Source organism: Macaca nemestrina, chromosome 2 (assembly GCF_043159975.1).
Source record: "Macaca nemestrina isolate mMacNem1 chromosome 2, mMacNem.hap1, whole genome shotgun sequence".
NCBI lineage: Eukaryota > Metazoa > Chordata > Mammalia > Primates > Cercopithecidae > Macaca > Macaca nemestrina.
Window position 1 is genome coordinate 63,059,980 of NC_092126.1, and position 13,222 is coordinate 63,073,201.

Here is a 13,222-nt window from a genome sequence, read left to right on the forward strand (position 1 = left end):
ACCACACCTGGCCCCAAACGAGCTTTATGTTAAGTAGTTGTGTCTCATTTGCCAGAATGTATTATGGGGACTGATATTACATCTGACTGGAGAGCGTTTCCTCTATCAAGTAACGTGAAACAGAAGGCATGTAAATCCACCCTTTAAGCAATATTAATTGGGAATGCAAAATGGGAATCAATAAGATTACTCAAGTTCAACAGGCCTTGAATATCAATCAGTATATGAACTATATGGACGAATTCTCTATACAATAACCCTGGGTAGAATACAGATTGGAACTTACAGGAGAAAGCCTATGAACACCTCTCGGTGAAAATTACTGGGATTCTGGACTAGAGAATTCCCATCTGGGGGCAATTACTAGCTTGCTATCTGACATTAATTGAAACTGACCCTATAACCGAAGAATAGAAAATAATCTTGAAATCTAATGTACCCATAATATCTTGGGTGACACTGGAGACAGATTCTACTAGGAAAGGCAATGCCCAGAAGAGTTTCATAATAAAATGGAAATGTATTGAGTAGGAACACATTACTGGGAAATACAAAAAGTTACAGTGTATTCATGAGTCTACCTGCTCTGACTGACTTTGGAACCACTTGAGGAGCTGCCAAATTCTGTTGACACTCGGACAGTGGCCTATAAACAGCTCTCAATTAACTAACAGATAGTTGCTTGGTTTATGAATAGCAGTTCTATTGTGAACATACAACGTTTTATTTGTAAGGCCACCCCCTGACAGAAGAAGGTGTGGTGGGCCGCGCTGCATGCTGTTTGCCTCGATATCTGAGTTTTTATTAACTTGCAGGCCATGGTCACATGGTCAGGCAAGAAGGACAATGGAAAACTGGCCTGTTATAGGAATGCCCATATAGGGTACAGCCTTCAAGGAACTTACTATGGGAACTTGATGGGTGCACTAAGGTATGGCGTATCACTGCTTATCAGGAGACTTCCCCTTCTAGGTTCAAAAGGTGATTGGAATTGACGAGCAAATACCTCAGGATGCCTGCTTGAGGTGGCCCCCTTGGGTATATGAAGCAAGTGAACACTGGGGGCTGCAGCAATGCAGAGATGAACTAAATCTAGAAATGTTCCTCTCAAACCCTCTGAGGCACAAAATACCAGCAAGAACTTTCTGTCTGCCCATGACAGACTGCAGATGGCTATAGGGCAGATTCCCCAGGAGGATGGCCCTATATATAGCTGGAAACCTGGACTCATGCCAGTAGCCCTGGAGGGCTACAAAAGGGTCCTGAGATGAGTAAATGCTGACTCTGCACTGGGCTTTGCTTAACCAGTGGTAGCCTGGCAAATACTGAGGGAATTATAAAAGAACCAGCAGAGAAGATAATGCATTGATTTGGACTACCTAGTCACATTTCATCAGACCAAGGAACATACTTTACAATCCATAATGTCCAACAATGGGCAGAGAGATATCTTCCCCAGAGTAATGGTTTGGTAAAGAATCAGAATGGTAAGTTAAAACAGCGGTTTTCTAAAACAGGGGAAAGCATGAAGAACTGGCTTGCATGCCTGCATGAGTATGGATTCAGCAAGAGAGAAGCAAAGAGATAGATTCCTGCACTAGATAGATTCCTCTGTTTTTTTGTTTTGTTTTGTTTTGAGACAGTGTCTCGCTCTGTCACCCAGACTGGAGTGCAGTGGTGCGATCTTGGCTCACTACAACCTCGGCTCACTGCAACCTCCGCCTCCCAAGTTCAAGCGATTCTCCTGCTTCAGCCTCCTGAGTAGCTGGGATTACAGGTGCGTACCACCATGGCCGGCTAATTTTTGTATTTTTAGTAGAGACAGGGTTTCACCATGTTGGTCAAGTTGGTCGAGCTCCTGACCTTGTGATCTGCCCACCTTGGCCTCCTTTTGTTTTTTTGATGGATCTCAGGGAGAGGGGGAGGGGAAAGGAGGATGCTGGTATGGCAAAACACTTTTTTCTTTCTTCCTTATATCACCTTCTCCTACTTGACACCATGGTCCCAAGACGAGGGCTACCACTACAAATGCCAGAAGCAGGGATGGTCCCCAAGAAAGAAACTATAACTATACTTTTAAGCCTTAATGTCAAAATTCCTAAGGACCTGATAGGATGGGTTGTGCCTTCACTACATCTGGAGATTGGGGGTTTAATAGTGAATGCAGCTTTATTGGCTGGTAGAGGAAACAGCCTGTTTGCTCTGTACAAATGGATAGGAGAAATAATAGCTGAGAGTAAAGAAATGAATAAATGGGTTATGCAATAAGTAAAATACTACATTAATGCTTCAAAAGAGGCTCAGAGCAAAAGAATGATATTGTTTCTTAGCTTAATTATAGCTGATACATGAGAAGATGAAGCCATATATTGCTGAGACCTCTCCTACTTGGAACTTGACAAACTTGAATGGAATCCTGCAAACCTCAGAAGTCTAAACTTGAAGACAACTTGGTCACAAAACATGATGATGGACTGGACTAATTATTTTGTTTTTTGTTTTTTGGGTTTTTTTGTTTGTTTGTTTTTTTGAGACGGAGTCTCACTCTGTCGCCCAGGCTGGAGTGCAGTGGTGTGATCTCGGCTCACTGCAAGCTCCGCCTCCCAGGTTCACGCTGTTCTCCAGCCTCAGCCTCCTGAGTAGCTGGGACTACAGGCACCCGCCACCACGCCCACCTAATTTTTTGTATTCTAGTAGAGACAGAGTTTCACCATGTTATCCAGGATGGTCTCCATATCCTGACCTCGTGATCCGCCCACCTCGGCCTCCCAAAGTGCTGGGATTACAGGTGTGAGTCACTGTGCCTGGCCCAGACTGGACTAATTATTAATGACTAGTAGAACTCTAGTAATGTGCTAGTGTCTTCTGACTCCTATTTTACAATATGATGTAACACTGGAATTGTTGGTAAGAGTATAAATACTGATAGTGATGATCGAATGTACTGGGAATGGAATTAAAAGCCTCCTATCTCTACCCAATATTGATTCCTCCAAACATTAGGCATACTCATGCTGGTCCTATTGACAGGAATGATCCTTTTGCCGTAAGGGATCCATGGTCATAGACCAGGGGGTGATCTGTAGTTGAATAAATAATTTGTCTGGTCTTTGTCCTGGGCTCCTGGCAGGTAGCTTCAAAAATGCTTGGGATTTTCTGAGTGATAGAGGTGTCTTTGTTATCCTAATAAGGTGACTCTGGTGAGCCCCTAGATAGCTTCAGGATAGCGGCTGGTCACCAGAAAGACCAATCTCATGTTCAGAGAGTTGAGCACTTTTCAGCCCTCCACCCCACCAGCAACCTCTTGAGAAGGGACCTGGAAACTGAGTGCAATCACATACTTATATTTATTTATGAATACTAATGTGGCCTAGATTTTTAAACAGAAAATTTAAGTTATTCATACCTTTCTTTCAATTAACTTAAAATATGAATTTAAAAATATAAACAAATTAAATAGTTCAATGAAGTGCAATATTTACTATGTTACCAAATGAAGAAAAAGGGAATATTTAAAAAGATCAAAAACTTAAACATTAATATATGTTTTTAGGACCACAACATTAAATTCAAACTCTCTACCAACAGCTACGCAGCTACGATAAAGATTTTTTTCCTTATTACTGATCTTTGATGTTGTGACAATATCTATTTGTTCCATTAACTGGATATAGTATGACAACTTTAGCTGTTTAATTAACTCATGTTTTGAAAACAAATTAGAAAGCTCATAATTCTTTTTCTATAAAGTTGATGTATTGGTAGAAAATGTAAGTTAATTTATGAAAATTTTATAGTGTTAACAAATTTTATAGTTTTAACAAATTTTCATATTTGACAGGAAAAATTATAAAAATGTACTTACTTTTTTCATCAGCTTTGTCTCTTATTGCTATGGTATCATTACTCAAAGATACAGTCTGTGCATTCAGAATATCTGTTCTCATTCCAGGAAATTTTGGAGATGAAATAAAGCGCCCTTCATATGAATATAAATAGATACTACTACCATCTACAAGAAGAAAATGTCTAAAAAATAAAGAATAGAAATAGATTCTCAAATAGGAATATATTATATTATCGTTTTTATATTACAGAATAGTTTATCCTTGGGAAAAAAATCTAAATCTTACAATTAATATAAATGTGTAGATATATAAGGAATAAAACATTTCAAACACTGAAAACCAGCATTGGTTGTTTTGGTTTGTTTTCTCGGTTTTTGTTTTATTATGAAGTAGAAGAAGAAAAATGAAAAGGTCCATAATCATCACCCTATACACTAAAATTTTGACTTCTTTTACATTATACCCACAATTCATTTCCTTTCCTAAAGAAGATTCTATACAAAGACAATCAAAAAATCTTAGAGTTTACAATATAGTCATGTTAATGCCAGGTGCTATTTGTTTCATGAAACAGTCTTAATACATATTTTATAACTAAAGATTATGCTAAAAATAATTAAAGATTAAATAGTGGTTAAAGTCTAAAGTAGTGAAAATGACTAAAAAAATTAACATTAGGGCAAGCATTTATTAAAATAAGGTATTTGTGACTTTAAAATCATATGGTGACTATCAGTATGTATTCATATCTAAAAACTCATATTTTTTTGCCACAGGGTCAGATTCATCTGCTATATTGACAACCATATTTAAGGCATAGGGCTCTCTGTTGTTACTTTTTTATTAACTCGAAACATAAATATTTTATGGCTGTTATATTTTTCCTTTGAAAATTTATGAATATTGTACAAAATAATTCAAGCAATACAGAGAAAACAAAAGACCTCTTGAGATCCTACCTCCATAGAGATAACTATGGCAATAGTATATTGCTTTACTAACTCACTCATTCCCCGATACACATTTGTTTCAAATTATTCACTGTTTTAAAGAATGTCTACAGTGTATATACACCTCCATATGTCTGCCCTACTTATTTCCTTAGTTCAGCTTCTAGAAATGCAATTACTGGATTAAAGAGCATACATTTAAAATGTTTAAATATATATTGTTATACTGCCCTTTGAAAAGTTGTATTGATTTACACACATACTATGGCTATATGGGTGTGCCTGTTTCCTTAATGCTGAAGACATTATTACTTTTCAAAATCTTATGTTTAATGTTTTAAATATCCTTGATTCAGAATTGGTTCTTGATTTAGGAATTGCTAATTGTTCTTTTTTTGCTATGGAAACAAAAAGGAAATAAACACCAAAACCAATGAAAAATTAGTATCTAATGAACACCAACTATATACACTTTAATTAAATTAATACTTGAGGATTGGTAGGTAGTTTATTTAATTGAAGGGTTGGGCCCTTACACACTGGTGTATGGTCCTACATATTGGTTTATGAAAACAATACTTGCTAAACTTGACAAAGTGACATATATTAGTATATATTCCTTTGTCTCCGTACTAAAAGTATTTTTGTTTCCAAATAAGACACTATAGCTTTTAACCTACTTGTGAGTAAACACCGTTTCAAGGGGCAAACATCTCCAATTGCATAAATAAGACCAATGATAGGCAGTGACTAAATTTTTTGGCTATTTATGCCATTAATATATGTCTTTATTAAGAGTATACTCAATAAATACATTTATAAATAATGTATAAATGAATTTATTTGGAACTGTTAGAGTAAAAAGCATTTCAGATATATGTTTTTTAGATAGCTGACATTTTACCTTTTAAATGACAAAAATGACTTAAAAATTTATGGTATAACTAAACAATTCATATATTTCAATTTCATTAAATAGATAACATAAAATTTGATATAACACTTCATTGGTCACTCAAGGTCATCAATACGGTGATCACATTTTTCACTATTTAACTGATAACTTTGATACTCATAAGAATCTGTTGGTGTGCAGAATCCTTATACTACTCAGCTACACAGTTCTGTGCTTTTAGTTTTCTCCATGTTCCCTTGCCAGGCAACCACTTTTCTTCCTGTCATTGTGCCAGCCTCTAGCAGTCCACCAGTACCATTCTTCTTCTGGTTTTCTATTTATAAAAAGCTGTGGGCTAGAAAAGCTGATAATAAACACTATTAAGAGCTGCCTACATGATGAGTAAAGGGATGAGGAATAAAGTGCATGGTTTTGGGGCAAATGTTTTATGGGTAGATATTTTAGGTAACTGTCGATGATATTTTCACAATTTTTAACAAGCTTTATTGGGTTGTAGCTAAGTCCTCCTCTGATGCAGTAGGCTATTGCTGTACGCGAGAGACTAATTGACAGTTTTCATGGAAAAGCGTAGGTTCTTGACTAATAGCTATTCCTAATTTACTCCAGTTAATTGCCTGGCATTTCTTAGTCCTGTATACACTGAATGTCTTAGTAGAGAAAACTAGTTTTCAAACTTCAGGTCACAGCCCAGTAGGCCCATGAAACCAAAGAGTTTCAACCAATATTTAAAACAAAGCAGAACAGAAAATAGGGGGGCCATGAGGTAAAAATTCTTTACTAGTTATTTACCTAGGTTGCTCCCATTCTCTCATGTCATCACTCGGATATTTACTTGTAATGAGTTTATTCTCATCATTTAAAATAAATAGCTTTAAAATTTGTTTCAATTTCTAATACTGTAAATACTGATATATTTAACCCACATATAACCCTCAGTAATTTTCTAAGAATGTTAAGAAATTCAGAGACTAAAATGTTTCAGAATCACTGATTTAAAAAACTTTATTCTTTTCTTTTTATTCTAAAATGTATAATAGAAACAGATTTGTTCTAAATGATTAGTATATCATTCTTTTAATTGGATGTTTTTATTAAAGAGTGCTTTAATGCTATTTATTTTAACCCCAGATCCAACAGTTAAACATAATAAATTACCTTTCTGCCTGCAGAATTAAACTAACAGTTCCTTCTTTGAGATCAAATATAATTGGTGTGTTCCAGTTCTTCGTGCTAAAAGACAAGTAAAATGGATATGTATTAACATTTAAAATAGCAAATACTTTTAAATAAGTAGACAGGTATTCATTTTAAATAAAGTGACTTCAGTTTCATAGTAATTATATACATACTTCTATTACAGCATTTGGTGCATTGTTCTGAAATTGTTCCTTGATGTGTCTGTGTCCCCAACTAAAAAGCAGAGACTCTGTATCTCCAGCAATTAGCACATAATGGGAATCCAATAAATGTTTACTGGAGGTATTACAACATGTGAATTGAGGAATTCTAAGTTTGAGTTCTGCCATTTATCGGCTCTGTGAGTTTGGGCAAGTCATCTAATGATTCTCATTAAAAAAAAACAGCAGCAGCATGGCATAATGAAGAGATGATAGCTTTTTGTTAGACATATCTGGATTAGAAATATGGCTTCACCACCTGTCAGCCACTTGATCTTAAGCTTAACCTGCTAAGCATTAGTTTCCTTATTTGTAAAATGGGGATAATGATGACTTACATAGTGTCTGGCAAACTACCTGTTATAAAGCAGGTACCAGGCAAACAGAAACTAATAACAGTAATATGATGAACATGATTATTTTTCCTGCAGACCTCCCAATGTTATTGTTGGGTTGAAATGAAAATATTTCTGTGAAGCATTCTGTAAACTCTAAAATACTATATAAATGTAAGCCATGAACACGCTTATTGAATAAATTGATTAATAAATGAACAAGCAAATCATTTTGTTTTTATAGGGTAACATCAATCAAAGATTTGGGTGGGTAAAGAGAACATTTACAAACAGAAAAACTCATCCTTAAATAATAAAAGTTGTTCCACAGTTTAAAATAAGTTTTATTATTTCTATATATTCTGAATTTCAGTAACTTTCATAAAGCCGATTCTCTAAATCAGATTAAATCTCATGTTCAAATCCAGAAGATGGAGGAGGGAAGGGGAAGGAAGCAGTGAGTAAGCAAACAGGTAGGCAACTAATCTTGACTAATGTAAAGATTCTGATAATAATTTCAGTAAGTAAATACATGGACAAGGCAAAATAACAAATAAAGAACTGCTAATAATTAGTGATTATTAATTACTGATTATTAATTAGTCTGGGGTTCATAGATATGATAAAGATATATGCTTTTGCACTTTAGAAAAAAATCACAAAATACTTTACTAATTAACCTTCATTCTTTGTCAAGAAAGTTGATAAGAAAAATAGTGATTATGTGAGGGTTTTTTTAATGTCCCCTAAGAAAATATCTGAGATTCCTGACAACTGAGAGATACATAAATGCCATGGAAAAATAGACTCCCTAAGCTATAAATGCTGAATAGAACAAGAATATTAATATAATTATCTGAAAATCAAATGAAAATTTAATATAGAATGCTTATATATTGTTTTCTTTTTCTGGAACTTCTTTTCATATAAACTAGTAAACTACTTGCATGTCTGTTTTTATAATTATATTTTTATTACTAAAAAAGAGCCAACAGTTATTAAGAACTTGGATTCAAATCCCCACTTTCCTTTAGTAACAAAGTCAATAATCTGATGTAAGGCAAGTTATCTAATCATTCTCTATGTCCTTTAGCTTCAGCTTTCAAATCAGAATAATAATAAACATGAAAGACAGTATAACAGTTGCTCAATAAATGATGCTAGTAGGCTAGTAGGCTTTTAAAACTTTATGAAATATGTTTTCGTGGTGATTCATTCCCACTACTGCATCCTTGCATTTCATTACCACTGCTGCATCCTGCTATTAATATTTTGTACCTTAATAAATGTCTTGACAATCAAAGAGGGGAGGCAAGGTTCAAACAGAAAAGAAGAAAAGCAATCTTAAATTTGCCGCACATTAACTTGTAAGGGAGGCCGGGCGCGGTGGCTCACGCCTGTAATCCCAGCACTTTGGGAGGCCGAGGCGGGCGGATCACGAGGTCAGGAGATCGAGACCATCCTAGCTAACACGGTGAAACCCCGTCTCTACTAAAAATACAAAAAAAAAATTAGCCGGGCGTGGTGGCTGGCGCCTGTAGTCCCAGCTACTCGGGAGGCTGAGGCAGGAGAATGGCGTGAACCCGGGAGGCGGAGCTTGTGGTGAGCCGAGATCGTGCCACTGCACTCCAGCCTGGGCCACAGAGCAAGACCCCTCTCAGAAAAAAAAACAAAAAACAAAAAACTTGAAAGGGAAAAGTAGAATGACCAAAAAAAAATTAATAGCTGCTAAACTTTGGGTATTTTTAAAGGCAACTTCTCTAATACATGTAACACCTAATGATACTAATCCTACAGATTCAAACATTATGTCCTTGCCACTATAACTAGTATGATACTAATCCTACAGATTCAAACATTATGTCCTTGCCACTATAACTAGTATGATACTAATCCTACAGATTCAAACATTATGTCCTTGCCACTATAACTAGTAGAATAATGGGGAAGTTATTATGGGGAAATTAAGAGCCTTATCTTCCCTCAAACAAACAAATAAACACTAAACTGAAGAGATCTCTGTTCTCCCCTGCCCCATGAAAATTAATTATTCAAACACCTATCTGCATTAAAGTGATTGTATGGTTTTCTCACATTCTATAATCCCTTCCCCACATCTCAGCTGCTTAACTTGGTATCTTTTTTGAATTTTCCCAAATTCTTACTGTTCCTCTTTCGCTCTCATGTAAGAAAAAAAAAAAAAAAAAAAAACTCACATAAAATTAAATTGCTTATTTCTTTATCCACTCACCTCTGTTTCTTCTATTTCATTACTTCAGATTTGGCTATTTGTCCCAAATTGCAGATTCTGATTAGTAGCAGGTTTATATATAGTGAGTGGGAATTTTAAAATATATAGTTGTAGCAGTTGTTAATTAAATACCTTTGTGTTGTGTACTATTAGACTTTAGGATACCAAGATGATGCTATACTTTACATATTTTAATTCATTTATTCATTCAAAAGTATTTATTAAGTACTCACAACACATTGGGCACTGTGCTAGGTGCTAGACATATAGTGGTGAATGAGACACATATAGTCTCCATCTCAATTGTATATTCAGTGACTAAACTATAACTACGTAATGTTACAAATAATAAGGACAAAATTTTTAAAAAATCCTTAACTATTTCTAACTCTTGAAAGCATCATAGTGGTTACATGAGTTTTTTGGATAGTTGAGGAATCAACTGGTAGCATGCTAGAGCCAGCTTGTACTAGTTACTAAGTTTTCAAGAATTTTGTAAGCCAACTGTTAAATAAAGCCATTATTTATTATTTGAGACAGGGTCTCACTCTGTTGTCCAGGCTGGAGTGCAGTGGTAGGGTCACAGCTCACTGCACCCTAGACCTCCTTGGCTCAAGCAATCCTCCAGTCCCAGCCTCCTGAGAAGCTAGGACCACAGTGCACACCACCATGCCCAGCTAATTCAAAAAATTTTTGTAGAGATGGGGTCTCACTGTGCTGCTTATGCTAGTCTCAAGCTCCTGGACTCAAGCAATCCTCCTGCTTTGGTCTCCAAAAGTACTGGGGTTACAAGCATGAGCCATTGCACCTCGCCTGACTATTAACTGTTGATGTACAAACCTTATTAGATCTATTTTCACTGCTCTATGTTCACTTTCTCTCACTTCCTGGTTTGAGGTAGTTCAGGATAGCTGAGGTTTCGAGAAAGTTAAGCTTAAACCAAACCACGCTGCTGTGAAATCCTGAAAATAAACTCCTCAGCATAGACAAAACTCTGAATTTTTAAGAAATGCAAGATGCTTACGAGAACACGTAACATTGAAGAGACGTTGAAACAACTAAGTGTGCGTAGTTCAAAGATGCTTTAATGACTCTATCACGGAATTCCAGTAAATCCACTGCATCATTAAGAACATTACGAACCTAAACAAGGAAAAATAAAATGCCAACAAACATCATTAAAACATATTCAAATTTTATTTACATAAGTTAGCAAAATTTTGAAACACAAAAAAATTCAATGCACTACTGATTACCTAATCATATAAAAAAGAATTTAATAGAAACTAGGCATAAGGTAGTATACCTAATATTAAAAAAACCAACCAACAAAGTAGAGATACAGAAAATCTCTTAGAAATAAGTAGAAAAAGACCACAGAGATTTCTAACTTGCAAGCCAAACTTAATGATGTAGCAATGGAGTGATATAAAAAATATTCCAACACTGAGATATAGTCAAAGGAGGGTGGCATATTGAAGTTGGAAAGATTCTATGTGATTTCTGCCCAAAATGGTAAGAATATCTCTTTTTGGGGTTAGATTTTACTTAAAAATATACATTCTAAAAGAAGAGACATAATTGCTTTAAAAATCAAAAGTGGGGTAGGAGGTACTGGTAAACAAACCAATTGCATGGTGAAGAAGCCAAGCTGCAAGGAATGGGGAAAGGTATTTTCATATGCAAAAACACAGAGACAGTGTCTAAAAAAGCCAAGCAGCAACTAACAGAGAGAGATTTGCTTATGACAGTCAGATTTATCATAAAAGTTTGTAACAGACTATTTTGCAAGGATTTTAATATTTGGCAGTATTGGACAAAAATCTTGAAGTTGACGAACAAAGTGCAAGAAATTAAGAAAAACGTTGAGCAAATTAAATTTACCTAATCTCTGCCCAATACCAGAATGGGTATGGCAGCACAGTAAGAGGTGAAAAATAGAGGAAAAAAACGTAATTATACCTACAAATTAATACTGCTTTAAGTTCTCCTCAAAATGTTACCATTTTTCTAAATATAATGTGACAATTATAATATTAAGGAACAATGAAAGGGTATGGAAAGAAAAACAGGAAGGTAAATCTAACTTCTTATAAGTACTTCAAAGAAGTACTTATGCCTACCAGGCACTGCCATGATCTAAATGTTTGTGTCTTCAAAATTCATATTTTGAAACCTAATCACCAGTATGACAGTATCAGCAGGTGGAGCCTTTGGAAGATTATGAGCCCTTATGAATGGGATTAGTGCTCTTATAAAAGAGGCCCCAGAGAGCTGCCTTGCGCATTGCACCAAGCAAGGACACAGCAAGAAGGCACCATATATGAATTAGAAAGTGGGCCCTTGCCAGACCCTAAATCTGCTGGCACCTTGATCTTGGACTCCCAGCTTCCAAAACTGTGAGAAATAAACTTCTGTTGTTTATAAGCTACCCAGATTATGGTATTTTGTTACAGCAGACCAAACAGAATAAACAGGTATGTTATTTTTTTTTTTTTACTATCTGCTGTCTAACTCCCATCTCCACCAAAATATTGACCCAGCAATCTCATTTCTAGAGTTCCATCCCAAAGATAAACAAGCAAAACTATAAAATACCGTATGCACAGACTATCACTGCAGCACTATTAGTAATAACAAAAGACCGGAAATAGCCCAAATGTCTATTGATAAGGGACAGGTTGTATAAACTGATATAGTCACACATATAGAGACATAAAGTGTCTATACATACAGCTATAAAAAGGAATGAGGAAGATCTATAGATGTCCATGAGATGTAGTAAAGTAAAAAAATGTGGCCGGGCGCGGTGGCTCACGCCTGTAATCCCAGCACTTTGGGAGGCCAAGACGGGCAGATCACGAGGTCAGGAGATTAAGACCATCCTGGTTAACACGGTGAAACTCCGTCTCTACTAAAAATACACAAAATTAGCCGGGTGTGGTGGTGGGTGCCTGTAGTCCCAGCTACTCAGGAGGCTGAGGCAGGAGAATGGCGTGAACCCAGGAGGCGGAGCTTGCAACGAGCCAAGATCGTGCTATTGCACTCCAGCCTGGGTGACAGAGTAAGACTCCGTCTCAAAAAAAAAAAAAAAAAAAAAAAAAAGGCAAGATGCAGAACAGCGTGTATAGTATGATACCTTTTATCTAAGAAACGGAAGAATATGAAGATATGGATTTGCTCACATTTAAAAAAAATGAGAAATCTTAAACAGTATTCAGTAATATATTATTAGAATAATATTAATATTGTTATTTTCAAACTATATTTGGGGATATAATGTTTTTAGGAACCAAAATTTTCTGGTCAGAGAAGTGTTGCTCTTAAAAAAATCAAGAGTAAAACCCTATAATCTTAAATTTAAATTAGAAACCTCAGCATAAACTTGTGATGTATTTTTATCTGTCAAAAACAAAAACATTTCTTCCCAGTGTAGGCTCAAGTACAAAGAAAAAAGAAAAAAAAATTTGTCTAGAAGTAATGATTAAATCAGTAGCAATGGACACACGTTATTTACAGATCTGA

At 35.6% G+C, this 13,222-nt stretch overlaps 1 protein-coding gene across 8 annotated transcripts in view; it reads right to left on the reverse strand.

Moving 5' to 3' along the window:
* Positions 1-13,222, reverse strand: part of LOC105488529 (intraflagellar transport 80) — a 186,634-nt gene that overhangs the window by 39,544 nt on the left and 133,868 nt on the right. For all 8 annotated transcript variants that reach the window (XM_071091184.1, XM_071091185.1, XM_071091186.1 and 5 more), the window contains 3 exons: positions 10,722-10,840; positions 6,870-6,944; positions 3,866-4,029 (listed from right to left, as the gene is read on the reverse strand). In XM_071091184.1, the coding sequence (XP_070947285.1) occupies positions 3,866-4,029; positions 6,870-6,944; positions 10,722-10,840 (358 nt within the window). The remainder of the gene's footprint in view (positions 1-3,865; positions 4,030-6,869; positions 6,945-10,721; positions 10,841-13,222) is intronic.